Raw genomic sequence first — 14,216 nt, 5'->3', positions numbered from 1 at the left:
TATTAAAATATGTGCACCCAATTGGAATGCATAAAAAATTAAATCTGTTGGCAATATCAACATGATGATGAGTATTGCATTTTACACCAACTGTGTGACCTTCCCACAATTCACTAATTGTTTTTGGTGACTGCCAACTTAGTCACTGAGCACACAAATAATTGATTACCACTTTGAACTTAAAACGTTACCACAAGTTGTTACTAGAAATTTTGAATTACAGTGGTACAACAGCTAGGTGTTATTCTCAGCTAGGAGCAGAATGCTAAGTACCTCTTGATTCTATTTATATTATAATAAACTATATTTAAAGTGTTCAAATTTCTTGTACTGTCAATAAAAAAAGAAAATAGGAACAAACATAAAAGTGAACATACTGCATCACAGGCTTATAATTTAAATGAAAAATGGAATAACTCTTCTGTGAGAAACTGAAGCAGATATAATACTTAAAAAAACTAATTATATTTTGAGTCTTGTCTTTTTAAAACCAAATATTAAGAAATACCATAATCAGAACAAGGAAATTTCAGAACAGCTATTACCCCTTTTGCAGAAGGAAGTACAATAATATTAGTATAAAAATAATGTATCTCATTTTTAAGTACATATGCAAGTAATGAATTTAATAGAATTAGTGAATCTACTTAGGGCTTCTTCTTTTTTTTTAATTTGCAATGCACACCAGGTGCACAAAAATATAAAGGCCTAGAATGTGACTGTCTTGACATGAAGTTGCCGTAACTTGCACAGTTGACAGCCAAATCCATAATTCCAGCAATTTTGTATGTTTCAATGTCCTTGTTTAACTGCAGCTGTCCTTACTTAACAAGTAAATCCAGATGTTTTACAGAAATCATTATCGAGCTTTTCCATTACAGCTTTTCATCTAAAGCCCCAAACCTATATATGTCTGTCAGCTGGAAAACGGTGCCTATATGTATCAACCACGTATATGGGCCCCTGTGACTCACTGTGTTTATAAATAGAGAATTCTGACAATGCCTATCATTGGCTTTTGGGGAAATAGTCTGATCGGTTTACGTGTGTTGGCTGCCTTTGGTTAGCATTTTGTTTCAAATCTTCCACATTTAAAAAAATATGACCACTGCTGCATTTGTTGAAGTTATCATTTAGGCCCAGTTTGTCTGCAGTACTCCTCTCTGCAAGCATTACTATTGTAAAGAGCTTTTATTGTTCCTCAGCTCTGAAGAATGCAGCATTTAGTGCTTCGGTCAGCTCCCAAAGGAGCAGCCTAAAAATATCTCAAGAACAAATAGCATTTGGGAATAAGGCACCCTTGAAGATTCATTTTCAAACGCTGTTTTTAATATCATGATCTCCATATAACTTAGCTATTAATGTTAGTGACAAAATACTGCCATTTATCCAGGGAATTCAAAAGCAAAAACTGAAACAAGGCTTGTTTAGATAGTTTGTGGATCAAATACTTCAAGTTCAATGCTTGTCAAAACCAAAATATTCAATTCTATCTTCTCAAACAAAAATTTACTAATAAAAAATCTTTACTTGAGTTGTACTGAAATGAGCATCATTTTGACTCAGGATCTCAAAGGAGAGAGTTTTGCATAAACTCTTCTACATAACAAGCTCAGCATTTCTCTGTTTGTTTTGATCTTCTACAGGCATTTAAATTTTTTATTAAGACAACCACAATAGAGAAACAATAACAAAGTAATTTCTTACATTACTATATTCTCACAACTATGTAACTGGTAGACTTCAAGAAACACGTATTTCACTTATAATTTTTAAAGTGATGTTCAATACTATTATTATTAATTAATCACTTTTTAAAAAAAACAACAGAGATTTGCAGGCCTTTATAGAATCATTTATTTCTTCAATGCCTGAACAGCCAAGCATGTAAGAAAACCAAAGAAATGCAAAGACGATGTTGTAAAAACTATTAAATCTTAATTTATGTCTAATTCCCTCATGCCAAACAGTTCTGGTTACCTTAGAAGTAAAGTGAACTTGAGAACACTGTGTGTAGCATCCTCTGCTAAGGAAATTGCAGAGAGCAAAGCTCAGAACCGTAAGTTTACAGTTTTTCCCCTTTCTTCCTGCTCAGGCAAGTGCTATACATATATACATACCCTCAATAGGGTAAATAAACTTACAAAAACGTTCTGCAATTCCAAACATTCGGAGTAGTTTCACTTTTTAAAAAACGAACATCAGACAGAAGGTAATTTGAGATGCCTTATTTTAAAACAAAGCAGTCACAAAAAGCAACATACCTCACTACAAGATGCTACAGCTCTGTGTAAAGGAGTCAACCATTTGCTGTCTTTGGCATTAACTCTAGCTCCTGTAACAAAAAATACAGTAACAGAAATTTAAAATGTATTTATAGGATGACTGAAACATTTTCAAAAACAGAGATAGACCTATTGGAAGTTATTTATTCTAGGCTCACTAATACAGTACGACGCAAAAAATGGAAAGGGATCTTTTCTCCAGCTGACGTCCAACACTTTGAGGAAAGTTCTTTTAACACTGTAACCGTAATACTCTTCCACATCAAAGGATACTCATATTTTTACATTTGGTCATCCTCTATATTCTCTTGCGCTTCCAAAGCCACATAAAAGGCTGTTGTGTAAGAAAAATTAACTCCTTGCCTTCATTCAGCAACAAAAATGTCATACTTTCACAGTTGAAACTCTCCACTAAAACAGAGAAAGAAGCTATGCTTACACCCCATGCCTCCAGTTTCCTTGTGGTTGGCGTGTCTGATGCAAAGGTATAAAGAATGAGGATGATTCTTCTACTGGGAATTTGGGAACAAGGCTTCACCACTTCATCTAGCCCACCCCAGGATGTCCTGGTCCTCCCTTCATGAGAGAGATATGGCCACACCTCTCTACTTCTAAAAGCATTCTAGAGAAAGAGCCATTCTTGTCCCCAGGAAACAAGGCTGCACAAACATTTGTAAGGGACACAAACCTGGGTTTGGATTTAAATTTTTTTCTTAATAATAAAAGGAAAGAAGAGCTTGAGAACTTTTTTCCCCTGAAGGAAAGCAGTTGAATTACATTTTAACTTCCAGTGAGCTCCACCAAACAAGAAAACTTAATGATTAAATTTAATAATTTGATTTCTTACTGATACACACACACATATATAAATAACCTTGTAGGTTTTTTATACCTTGAGTGGAAATTTATCCATCCTTATTTCAAAACTTCTGAGATTTTACAGGGATAGCTTAGACACAGTGTTACATTTTTGAAAAAACAGTTTGGAAATACTGTTGGAAAGAATCATCCAGTAACATTAATGCTACATGATCAGAGCTGATTGACTTCTCAGGCTAAATATATGTCAGTTATGTCAGAACCAACTGTAGTATTTCCTATGCAGGAACAGAAAAGGATGGAAGGTCAGTCAGACACCAAATGCCAAACAAGCTGCTGGTCAAGAGACAGGGTATTTTGCTCCAAGACCTGTACCAGCAAAGAAGTTGAACGACCTGACCAACAACCCCAGCAGTCTGTACAGAATCATGGTTGCATATAATAACCAAACCAAATACCTGAAGTCAATTCTCCTGAGTTTCTAGTCAATCCATCCCTTTTGGTCTTAAGAACAGAACACGGAAGCTGCTGTAGGATCCAAACTCCTAGTTAGATCCTAGGTCTTCCAAGCACTAGACAAAGCCTGAGGTTCTAATTGCTGGCTACAATTTCAGGGATTTCCATCTTTCCTTATCTAAATTTCAGAAGCTTTGGATGTCATTCTACTTTTCCAAGTGCAAAAGTTTTTGAAAAATAAGATCAATGAACAGAGAAGAAAGTCCAAGTCCATTTGAAGAAAACTCCCACAAATCTAACAAAAGTTTAAGAGACTTCATCATACCATAAATATCTGCTTCTGTCAAATGTCCTAAGGATCTAGTGGTGTACTTCATCACATCATGTGCCATAACAATGTACTGCATCAAGTTCTGCACGGAACTCAAGCAAAAAAAGAATTCAAGGATTCTAAAAGTCACCAGGAATGTCTTACGATTTTTGGCAGTAAGCGATGAATGAAATCACAAATACAATGAAGTAATGATCAGTGAGAATGTAATTAATGTATCTTGAAAGTATCTGTAATTCTTGATTGTCTTCCAGGTAATTGTTGGTCTCACCTTGTTTTTAGCAGAAGAGACAAAAATAAGAGCCAACTGACTTTACATCTAGCCAACAACCAAGGAATGAAGACTTTCAGCCTCATTTTTATATCTAATTTTAGGATACAAATGTCTTTAAAGCATTTTAAAGAACTTAAGGGAGTTACTAAGCCATTAATTACCATCCTGATTTTCCTCAGGAAAATGAATTTGCAAGACTTGAGGTCAGATGCATCCAGGTAATGAAGCCCAAGACAGGAGAAGCACCGTGCCCATCAGAAGGGAGAAATGCACGTTTCCACTCCAAAGTGACAGTTACCTAAGCTCTAGCTCTGAGTGAAACGTGCTTAGAGTCCAAGCAGCATTCGTGTGTTCAGATAAGGTGTTTATTGACATTTCTGCTACTTTTAACACGCAGCTTAAAAACTGCACCAGAAGAGAGAAGGAATAAATGCAAAAAGATACTGTACAAAAGGTTTTCCCAGTGGTAAGTTAATCACACTTGCTAAGATGAAAAGAAATTAATATATGAAAGGAAATCAGCATTAGCTAAAGAAATGTCTAAGTAAATTTTAAGTGATATATCTATAAGCAACATAGTCCTCTCATAAGAACAAAACACAGTAGTATCTGCTTCCCATCCCATATATGGTCTTTTACTCAAAGAAACAAGAAAGCCTAGGTCTACCACATCCCATAATTAACAGTGTAATATGTTATAGACATTTAAATAAGCTAACTTTTCAAATACAAAAAATTTTGTAGATTCTCTGACAAACAAAAAAAACAAAGTTGATTTTTGACAACAAATCTAAATCTCTGATGGACTTAAGAAAGACCACCAAGCTTGCTTTTTCCTCCACAAGAAAAACTCTTAAAGAAGTTGCAAAATTGTTATATTGAAAGATAAAGCTTTTAAGCAATAAACAGGACAAATGTACTAGGAAAAAACATATGTGCACTATTAATGTGGGAATTGGGAGATTACATCTCTAGATACATTAAATAAAATATTTTTCAATTAACATAGAGATTTCCTTGCCCTCAAATTTCTCTAAGAAGCCATGCTGCCAAAAATAATCTGAACTTCATAAAAGAGTTTCTCCAAACAGCCTTGCATTTGAGGACATAATCCCCCTCTAGGCTGTTCTTTACTCCCTAGCACATGATTTAGGGAAAATGTTACTGTTCCTCCCTCCCCCTTCAGACGCTCTCGAAGGGTCATAAAGCTCCCTCAAACCTCTCAGTCCTACCACAGAACAGTGAGGGAGTTTACAGCCTTGATTATCTGAGGTAATGTTCTAATCCAGACCATTGCAAACAAATGTTAGAAAAATATATTACACCTCTACCAAATAACTTTTGCTTTAAGGTGATTTGTTTCATGGTTTGCTTAAAGACAGTTCGAACACATGTATAACTCACTGCACAACACTGCCGATGCAATTTTATCTCCATGCAGCCCAACCCGCTGACGTGTTAACCAGGGCATTTCTCACATTTCAAATGCCAGTTATGCAGCAGTTTGCTCTTTCAAAGCACAGTACAGCGTATCTCGATCCCTAGTGCGCAAAACGGAAAAAAACCCCAACCCCAAACAACACCCCCACTTACCACACTTCCAGACTTCAGGGACCTGTCTTAAAAAGTTTATTAAAACTTCTCGAATATTTATTTGTTCACTGTAAAATTTTTTTATATTTCACTTCTTGTAATGCTATAGAGTTTGCAGGAAAAGGATTAGAGGGCTTGCCAGTGAGATCAAGCACAATACTGCAACACAGATACTCAACTTGAACTTAAGAGCCAATCACGTAAGTGACCCTCACCTAAAAGTGAACCCTCCAAACAAACCAAATTATTCTTCCACATTGGAGCACTAAACCAAAACATTCAAGATCACTCCTTTCACCACCAATTTGGCTAGTACAGTCTAGTAAGTTTACACATCTAGGCAAATATAAAAGCAGGACTTTTACTCTCTAAAAGGCGGGGGTAGGAGGAATTAGAGAGAGAGAAGTAAAATTCAGAGATGAGGGAAGAAAATTATGTAATACTTTTCATCTTGCCAAGTTGCATTGCCAAGACTGACAATTAGAAAGATGTTTATTTAATAAATATAGCACAGAAGCTATTGAAAACCTCAGTGATGTTTACATTTAGCAAGTTTATGCTTCAAGAGGCCCATTTTCCAACTGAATACATACGCTGATTTACAGACTGATCATGGAGGTTTTAATTCTATCAATCTGTATCTGACAGTTGCATATTTAAATGTGCTATTAGCCACCAACTCCTGGACATATGTTTCTGCACTCCGATTGCTACTCCTTGGTGTCCATGTCCTTATGTTCAAGTAAGAGCTAGCACTGCAACCACCCCCTGGAGAGACAGGCAAGGAATGACTGGGCAGAAAATGCTGCAAGGAGCAACTACACACCTCCTCCTTCACTCATCAAGTGCCATACAACTACATAGCCATGTCTCTCACTTCACCTCTGTGTCTCTCTGCTAAGAACTTTTTCTGTGACTCTCCTCCCGAGCTCCTCTGCACCAGAACTCTTCCTATTCGTAAATGTCCTCAGAAGACTAATGAATAGAGTGGCTGCATTATCTGCATGCCACTAGTTGGAAATAGATCCAGAAAAGAAATACAACAGAACTGACATGACATTTTCATCTTTGCTCACAGTACTGACTTAAGTACTGAATTGCCTTCCACTGTTCTGTTTGCAGTCTGTATTTTTAGACTGCCAAGAATGGTATTTTCCTTTGTTATTGTACAAGATGTGCTAGGACTGAACAATATAATATAAGCAAAGAAAGCAAAAGTGCTTTCATTCAATTATGCAATACAGACACCCAGTATTTGAAGCTCTGAAATGTTTATTTAGGAGTAAAATATGTAAATAAGATCTTCAGAGTGAATTTAAGAAAGTAACAAGTTTTGTCTTAACAACTAGTATACTGAAATAACCCTAGGAATTATCTTGGTAGAAATTAGGAAAATCTCAGATATAAATCACTGAGAGTAACCAGCAGTCCAACTGCAATTAGATGCTATTTAATTATTTTTTCCTAACAGCCAGTAATAGCTTCAGAAGTTTCTCCTTTTAAATGATCCTCTATTTTATCTAGAGACAATGACCTTGGAAGCACTTAAAGCTGGCAAGCAGAAATTCTCAGACTACACTGAGGAATAAATAGATAGAGAAGAATACTATTCCTTAGATAGAAAAATATGTGAACAGCCAGGAGGAGATACAGAAGAAGTTTTTAAAGTAAAAGAAGATTTGAGATATGAATTGGAACAATCAGTAATAGAAACTGAGGTTAATTTCCTATTGAAAACTTTGATACTTGCAAAATAATTGCTGCAAAAATAATGAATAAGACCTTATTGAGAGAAAGTTGTTTGCTATTTATAGGTTAAATGCACAGTAGGGGATCTAGAACAGTAACAAAAAATCTGCAAGGAACAGGACTGGAATCTTTTGACCAGTCACAATGATGGTTCTTCAACAACAGTTTTTCTTTTTATTGTTTAAGAAACAAACAAACAAAACTGCCCCAAAACAACCCCACAAAAACAAAAAACACATGAAGATACACAAAAGAGAGGAAACCCACAATCAAGTCAAAGCCATCCTTCCGGGACTTTATTGATTTTCAATATAGGAAGTTAATTTCCTTTCAGAACAGTTTCTGTCACATCTTCTCAGCCACCACCTCCTCGAGCTTCAGAGAGCAACAGGAGGACCTCTGACTCTCCGAGCTACTGAATGCTTCTACCTTTTCCTAACTCAGCTTAATTTTTTCTCTTAAAGAGCATCAGAGCTACTTTCTTCACAGCAACTGACTGTTACTGCTGCCAGGGGGAAGTTAGGACAGCTCGAAAAAGAAAATGTCAGACAGTATCACGGTCAAAAGAAGAGGAAGTGGCTGAAAGATACAGCCAGCTTAAAAGGAGCCCCTGTGAAACGCCTTCTGTGTGGGGGTACATCTGCAATCCAAACAAAGGGAGCTTCATGCAGCTGGGATTCTGCAGCAATAGCCTTCCAACAGCTGAGCTGTGTGACTGTCATTGCATGGATTTTTAATACTCGCATAGCTTCAGAATTAAAAAAACACAGGTAGAGTTCCGTAACAATGGAGGGCCTTTACTATCTTCCAAAATCTGTTATTACTATAATGATAGTTTTCCAGTATCAGGAAGATTCTTACATTTTCCAGCTGGCCCAGAGGAAACAAAAACTCATGGGCTGCCAAACCTTAATGAGATTGAGTTTGGCCACACTCATATAACACTGAGCTTCATGCAGAGAAAATTTTGGGTTAAACAAACAGAAATGTGTTGTGTTAGTATTAAAGTATCAATGCAATATAGTAACTAAATCTATTCAAAAGAAAACAACCAACAATTCAAATGTTAATTTTTATGAATTACGTTGATTTCAGTGAAAGCAATAATAGTTTGCGTGGTATTTTAAAGAAAACAAATGGAAAAAGTTAGCAATCACAAGAACACATTATGTGATCACATTAATCTGTTCTGCTTCTCACATGTCACTTCCCAGCAGAGTAGACTCTGATGGCATTAAACATTGTAGGACAAACAGAGAGAATAGAAGTTCATATGCAGGACTTAAAAAGGGTTTGATTTTTTTAGTCCCCACTTCTTGGAATGAACAAAAAGTTGGACATTCAGTTCATTAAAACTTAATTATTATATTTTTCTAATTGTCAGTAGTTTGCCATCATTTAAACAATTAAAGTCAGCACAATTATGCAAAGCAGACAGATGTATTTGTGTGCCAGAATGCAGAGCTGGACATAGGTCATAAAAATACAATTGTGATGAGTATTACAACCCTTCTCAGAGTAGTACAAAAAAGAAAATGCTTCTCAAATTATAATTCTCAAGTGACTAAAATACAAACTTCTGTTCCATCCTTCTGGGTGCTATAAAAAATGATTTTCATGCCTCTTCTTTATTTACTGGTCACCTCCCTACCTAACAAACTTAGGAATGTTAACTGCTTATCGAGCTACAATCTAACAATGAGAGATGATTTGAACATTTCGATTTCCACAGACCACAGTGGTATGACAATCTGTTGGTAAGACATTCACATCCTCAGGGGACAAGTTATTAGTGTTCAGTGAAACACTATCCCAAAATAAAAAACAAAAGGCAATCTAAATGTCCAGCACCAAACTGGAGTCACTGAAGCAATCTCTTTGATGTTTGGAGCCTGTAGCCAAATCATCACCTTCAGATCCCTTGCCCAGGTGAAAGACTACAACAAGAGAGGTCAGAAACCTTAAGGTTTGGTGGGAAAATATCTCAAGAATTCAAAGACTAACTAAGAATGCTCCTAAGACTGAAACCTTACTCCACAAAAGTCTGCAAAAAGGCTTCATCAGTATGTGCAATATGGGTTGCTTACCTCTGTAGCAAAGTAATATAAACACATTGTGACAGTAACATGTGATCCAAAATACACACTCGAAAGCAACGTGAACTCCCTGGAGCAGGATGCAAAAGACATTCCAACCAAATTAAAAAACTATATGTAGGTAAGATGGTAACACTTTAAGAATAGAGAAAAATGAGAAAGAATCAGGTAAGAGCCACAGAGTAGTGGAAAGAGTAATACTGACTTCAGTAGTTTTGAGGTTCAGTTTGAAGAAAGAATAAAACCAAAGCAAACAGTCTTTGTAGGATAGTTTGCATGCACAGCAGGAAAACTGTAAAGTGGTTCCTAGTAACATTCCAGCAAAGCTATGTTAGAGGACATTACAAGTTGTAAAGACAAGCTCTCACAAGGTGAGAAATGCTAGGATGAAAGTAGCCTACACTTAATTCAATCCCTGGTGCACATATGTTGCAATGGGTCAATTAAAGTCACAGACAATTTTTACATGCAAATTTACTGTACAGAGGAGATGGTTGTTCAGAAATGCTATGTATTCAACAAACTACTTTCCTCATTGTTCAAAAAGAGATCTTGCAACACAGCAAGTGTTCTTCAAACCTTGCTGTGGTAACACGTGTTCTTTATTTGCTCTGTAATGCTGATCTATTATGACAAAATGTAACATTACACATCTGTCTCAAAGGAGAGATTTCATTTCCAGCTGAAACACAACAGATGAATTTTCCCTATCTTTATGAAATGGAGAGGATAAATACACTTAACCTCTGTTCCCTGTCTTCCAATTAAGAGAGTTAAAAGACAAATCCTAGCTTGTGCATTTTGAGACACCTAGACCTGATTTCTCAGAGATAAAGTTAGTTAGCACTTCTGATACAGCTGAGTGCTCACACTTCACTAACCACAAAGATTTCAAATCCAGCATTCAGAAATGAAGACTAAATTAGTGACTACTTTTTAGAGCCTAGTTTAAGAGGCTTGCCTAAAACCACTGCTTGCAAGCAGGTAATACACAGATTCATACTCGAGTATAACACAGCCTTTGAAACTGAACAGTCTAAACACCAGACACCACTTTCATCCTGCAATTAATGCCCCTCTTCATTCACTTGCAAATGTGTCAACAACTCATACCTACCTGTGCATCTCTCACCATACCACCCTGGTTCACTCCCAGGGCAGCCTCTCCCTGTGCCTTTCAGGAGGCTGTGCCTCTACAGCAGGGCACAACGTGTTACCAAAGTCCATAGCACAGCGCACGAGCGCAGCAAGGTTGCACTGACACTGCCTATACAATCCACAGCTTTTGAAGCTTTTGATTTGCAACTTTCTAATGCATTGTTTTGCTGGAAGCAAATCTTGATTTTCATTAAATAAGTGCCATCTGAGAGGTATCAATGCCTCCCAGTCTTCCTGACCAATCTGCAGACACTGCAGCACCCCACAAGCTTGGCTCCATGCAACTGCTCAACTTTGGACTATTCGTACAGCCCTAATTCTTAGTGCTTCACCTCCCTTCTTTGTTCTCCATTTTTCCTTACGCTTAACCCTAGGCTATGTGCCCAAATAGCATTACTAACCTTTCTTCTCCCACTGCCATCCCCCAGTCAGGATCTTATTTCATTCCCATCTGAACTAGAATCTTGCTCCTTTCCATAAGCTCTTTGCCTGAGAGAGGCCTATTTTCTTCAATCACAGTTCTGGTAAATGGACTCTGTTCACCCAAACTAGAAAGAAAATTCACCCTCAGAAGTAGCTGACTGCAACTTTACAAAGTTTATAACATTCTTAGTTGTTGAAAGGGGTCACTGTACGTTTTCAATGGTCACCAGAACTTATTTTTCTTCTTGATAGGGAAAACCAGCACCTTTTCAGATTTTAAAATCTTTCACCTTTTCAAAAGTGATCTTTTCTGGACAAATTGTTACTATAAAGTATTTCCATAACATAGATATATAAATACAAATAATGTGATATTAATTAATTATATGTAAAGATAATTATATTAAGAGAGTACAAGTAATATATATAACAAAAATATTAAAACTTGCCTAAATTATAACAAATTAAATTATGCCTGGCAATTTCAACTGAAAGTCTGGAAGAGAACTCCTACAATTTTAAGTGACACTTCCTTAAACCCAAATTTTTTATTAAAGGTTGATGGGGGGGTGGAAATAGTCAGCTTTGCACAGGTAAGGCACGCAATTAGGCAGACTGAAGATTAAAGTAATTCTATGGGACTGCTACAAGTTTTAATCTTTCTATGCAAGCTTGAAGCTCCATATCAAGAATTCTGCCTCAAGTTACCTAACAGGTAGGTTTGTCCAAGATCAAAGAATCAATTCAGCACTTCAGTCATGAAGTTCTGCTTCAGGTTTTTAGCTTAGTTTCTTGGTTTTCTAAGTTGTTTAAAAAAGACAAAAAAACCCCCAAAACCAAGGTATACTGTTTTACAGGACTTGCAGTTACAAATAAATACAAATAGTATTTATTTTAGTACAAATAAATAGGGAAAAAAAAGATGAGATTTTAACATTTGCAGCTGATTCTAATTATATTCTGTGCATTTAAGCCAACAGGCAAAGATACTTAAAATGATACAACTAACTCTGGATGCCATCTTCTATGTTCAAATTTAATTGTTTTATGAAGGCCATTTCAGAACCAAAAGCAATGATGCTAACACCTACCTATAACATATACACTATAAATTCTTTAAACTAGAGTTAAACTATTAAAAGTTGATCAAGCTACAAATAAAAACAGCTATAACTGAGAAAGCTTTCTACAAAGAAATATTTTAAAGCAGAACTACACAGTATTATAAACACTCATAAGTCTGGAACCCAAAATTTCAGTACAAACATTTTTAATTTCTAGTACATTAAATATCTCAATAAAAGCTACACAGACTAAGATGTACATAAATACTCCCTTGGATGTGCATAGAGTTATTTTTTTTTCCATTAACAGGAACAGAACATACCAGATAAAATAAGTAGTTCAATAATTTCTGCATCTCCCAGATAGGCAGCAGCATGTAAAGGGGTCCTTTTCTCATTATCCTGTGGTAAGAGGGGGGAAAAAAGGTTTTATTTAAAATAAAAAAATATGTTTCAGCATTTTGTATGTTATGAAAAAACACTGCATAAAAGTGCATCTTCCAAATATTGTACATTTCATATTTTAAAAAACATAATTACTCTAAAGAGATTAGTCACATTTACTAAGACAAGCATGCTTCTCCCAGGGGAGCTCTTAACACCTTCATAGTCAACTGCTGTTTTTCTGACACACACAGATTGGTAGATGCTCATCACATCTTCAGATTAACCCACCAGTTATAAATCACCATTCATTTGTCTCCAGAGACAGGAACTTGAGTCTCTCCTACACTGGTAAAATGGTGTGTCATGTCATATGCAACAATTAGTAAAAAACATTTTCTTTGCAAAGTTTAAAGATAGTTTCGAAAGTTATTATTTTAATAGAAAACAGGCTGGAGTGCATAGGGGTAAAAATATTGAAACCCAATTTCAACTGTTTTGTTTACTGTAAACAAGCAAAGAGAAGATAGAGATGCAATTTATTTTGCAAAAAACACCCCGGAGGATGCAAGTAACACCCAGCACTCTTAATTAGTTCAGGTTGATCTAACATCCTTTGGAAGGTACAAGGATCTTACTTAGACATACACAATAAATACTGATGAAGATTCTCTTTTGAAAGATTAGTACAAAATATTCCTCAACTCTTTCAGGATCAGTGGCATTTCCCCTGCATCAGTTTATAGTTTAATCAGAAAAATAAGATCACATCACAGTGAGTGATAAAAATGAACAAGAACCAACCAGTTTGCTCTCTGAGGGAAGGCTGCTGAGAAATCAGAAAAGAGACAGATAATCAGTCAGCATTTGGGTTCTAGCCTAAGCCCTACTTAGATGTCTAGATCTTTTCTGTAGAGTTTCAAGGGGCAAGGGATCAAGATTATATGCAGCAAGAAATTTTAAGTCACATGACATTGATATTAATTCAACTATTGTGTCCGGACTATCACAAAATTAATACACATTTTTTATTGACATTTTATTTTGAAAAGCATTCCTCTCCCTTACTAAAATAACCTTATTCAGGGAATCCTTACTTGACAGCTAGCATCACACAAGAATAAAATTAAAGTACATGGCAGGAGAGACCCAAGAAGTTCTTCTAAAACATAAAAGACAACTTCAAAACTTAGAACATTCAATCCACCCCCCTTCAAGAAAACATCATTACACACACAACCCCTTCCCCCAAAACAACCTAGTCCTCCTGTTAGTCCCTGCTCAGAAAAAGTTAAAGCTACACAGTTCACCATCTTATCCACGTTTCCTAACAGAATTTTTTGAATCACACACAAGTCATTCCAAATTGAGCAGTGCAAACCTGACACTGATGCACCCTAAGGAATCAATACTACCTGCTTACCACTAGCACCACATAATGCCTCACCAATTTCTTGCCAGTATGTCTCAACTGCAGATTACACATGTAGGATAAAAAGAGACAGCCTCCTGGCAGCAAGGACTTGCTATCTATGCAAAAAAAAAAGAAAAAAAAGGAAAAGAAAAAAAAAGGAAAAGAAAAAA

General features: G+C 36.1%; 1 protein-coding gene across 3 annotated transcripts in view; it reads right to left on the bottom strand.

Moving 5' to 3' along the window:
* ANKRD28 (ankyrin repeat domain 28) overlaps positions 1-14,216 on the bottom strand; it is a 118,763-nt gene that overhangs the window by 40,335 nt on the left and 64,212 nt on the right. For all 3 annotated transcript variants that reach the window (XM_032678703.1, XM_032678693.1, XM_032678712.1), the window contains exons 3-4: positions 12,572-12,650; positions 2,265-2,335 (exon numbers count right to left, since the gene is read on the bottom strand). In XM_032678703.1, the coding sequence (XP_032534594.1) occupies positions 2,265-2,335; positions 12,572-12,650 (150 nt within the window). The remainder of the gene's footprint in view (positions 1-2,264; positions 2,336-12,571; positions 12,651-14,216) is intronic.

Source organism: Chiroxiphia lanceolata, chromosome 1 (assembly GCF_009829145.1).
Source record: "Chiroxiphia lanceolata isolate bChiLan1 chromosome 1, bChiLan1.pri, whole genome shotgun sequence".
Taxonomy (NCBI): domain Eukaryota; kingdom Metazoa; phylum Chordata; class Aves; order Passeriformes; family Pipridae; genus Chiroxiphia; species Chiroxiphia lanceolata.
Note: the sequence above shows the minus strand (reverse complement) of the source record. Positions and strands in the feature narration are given on the sequence as shown.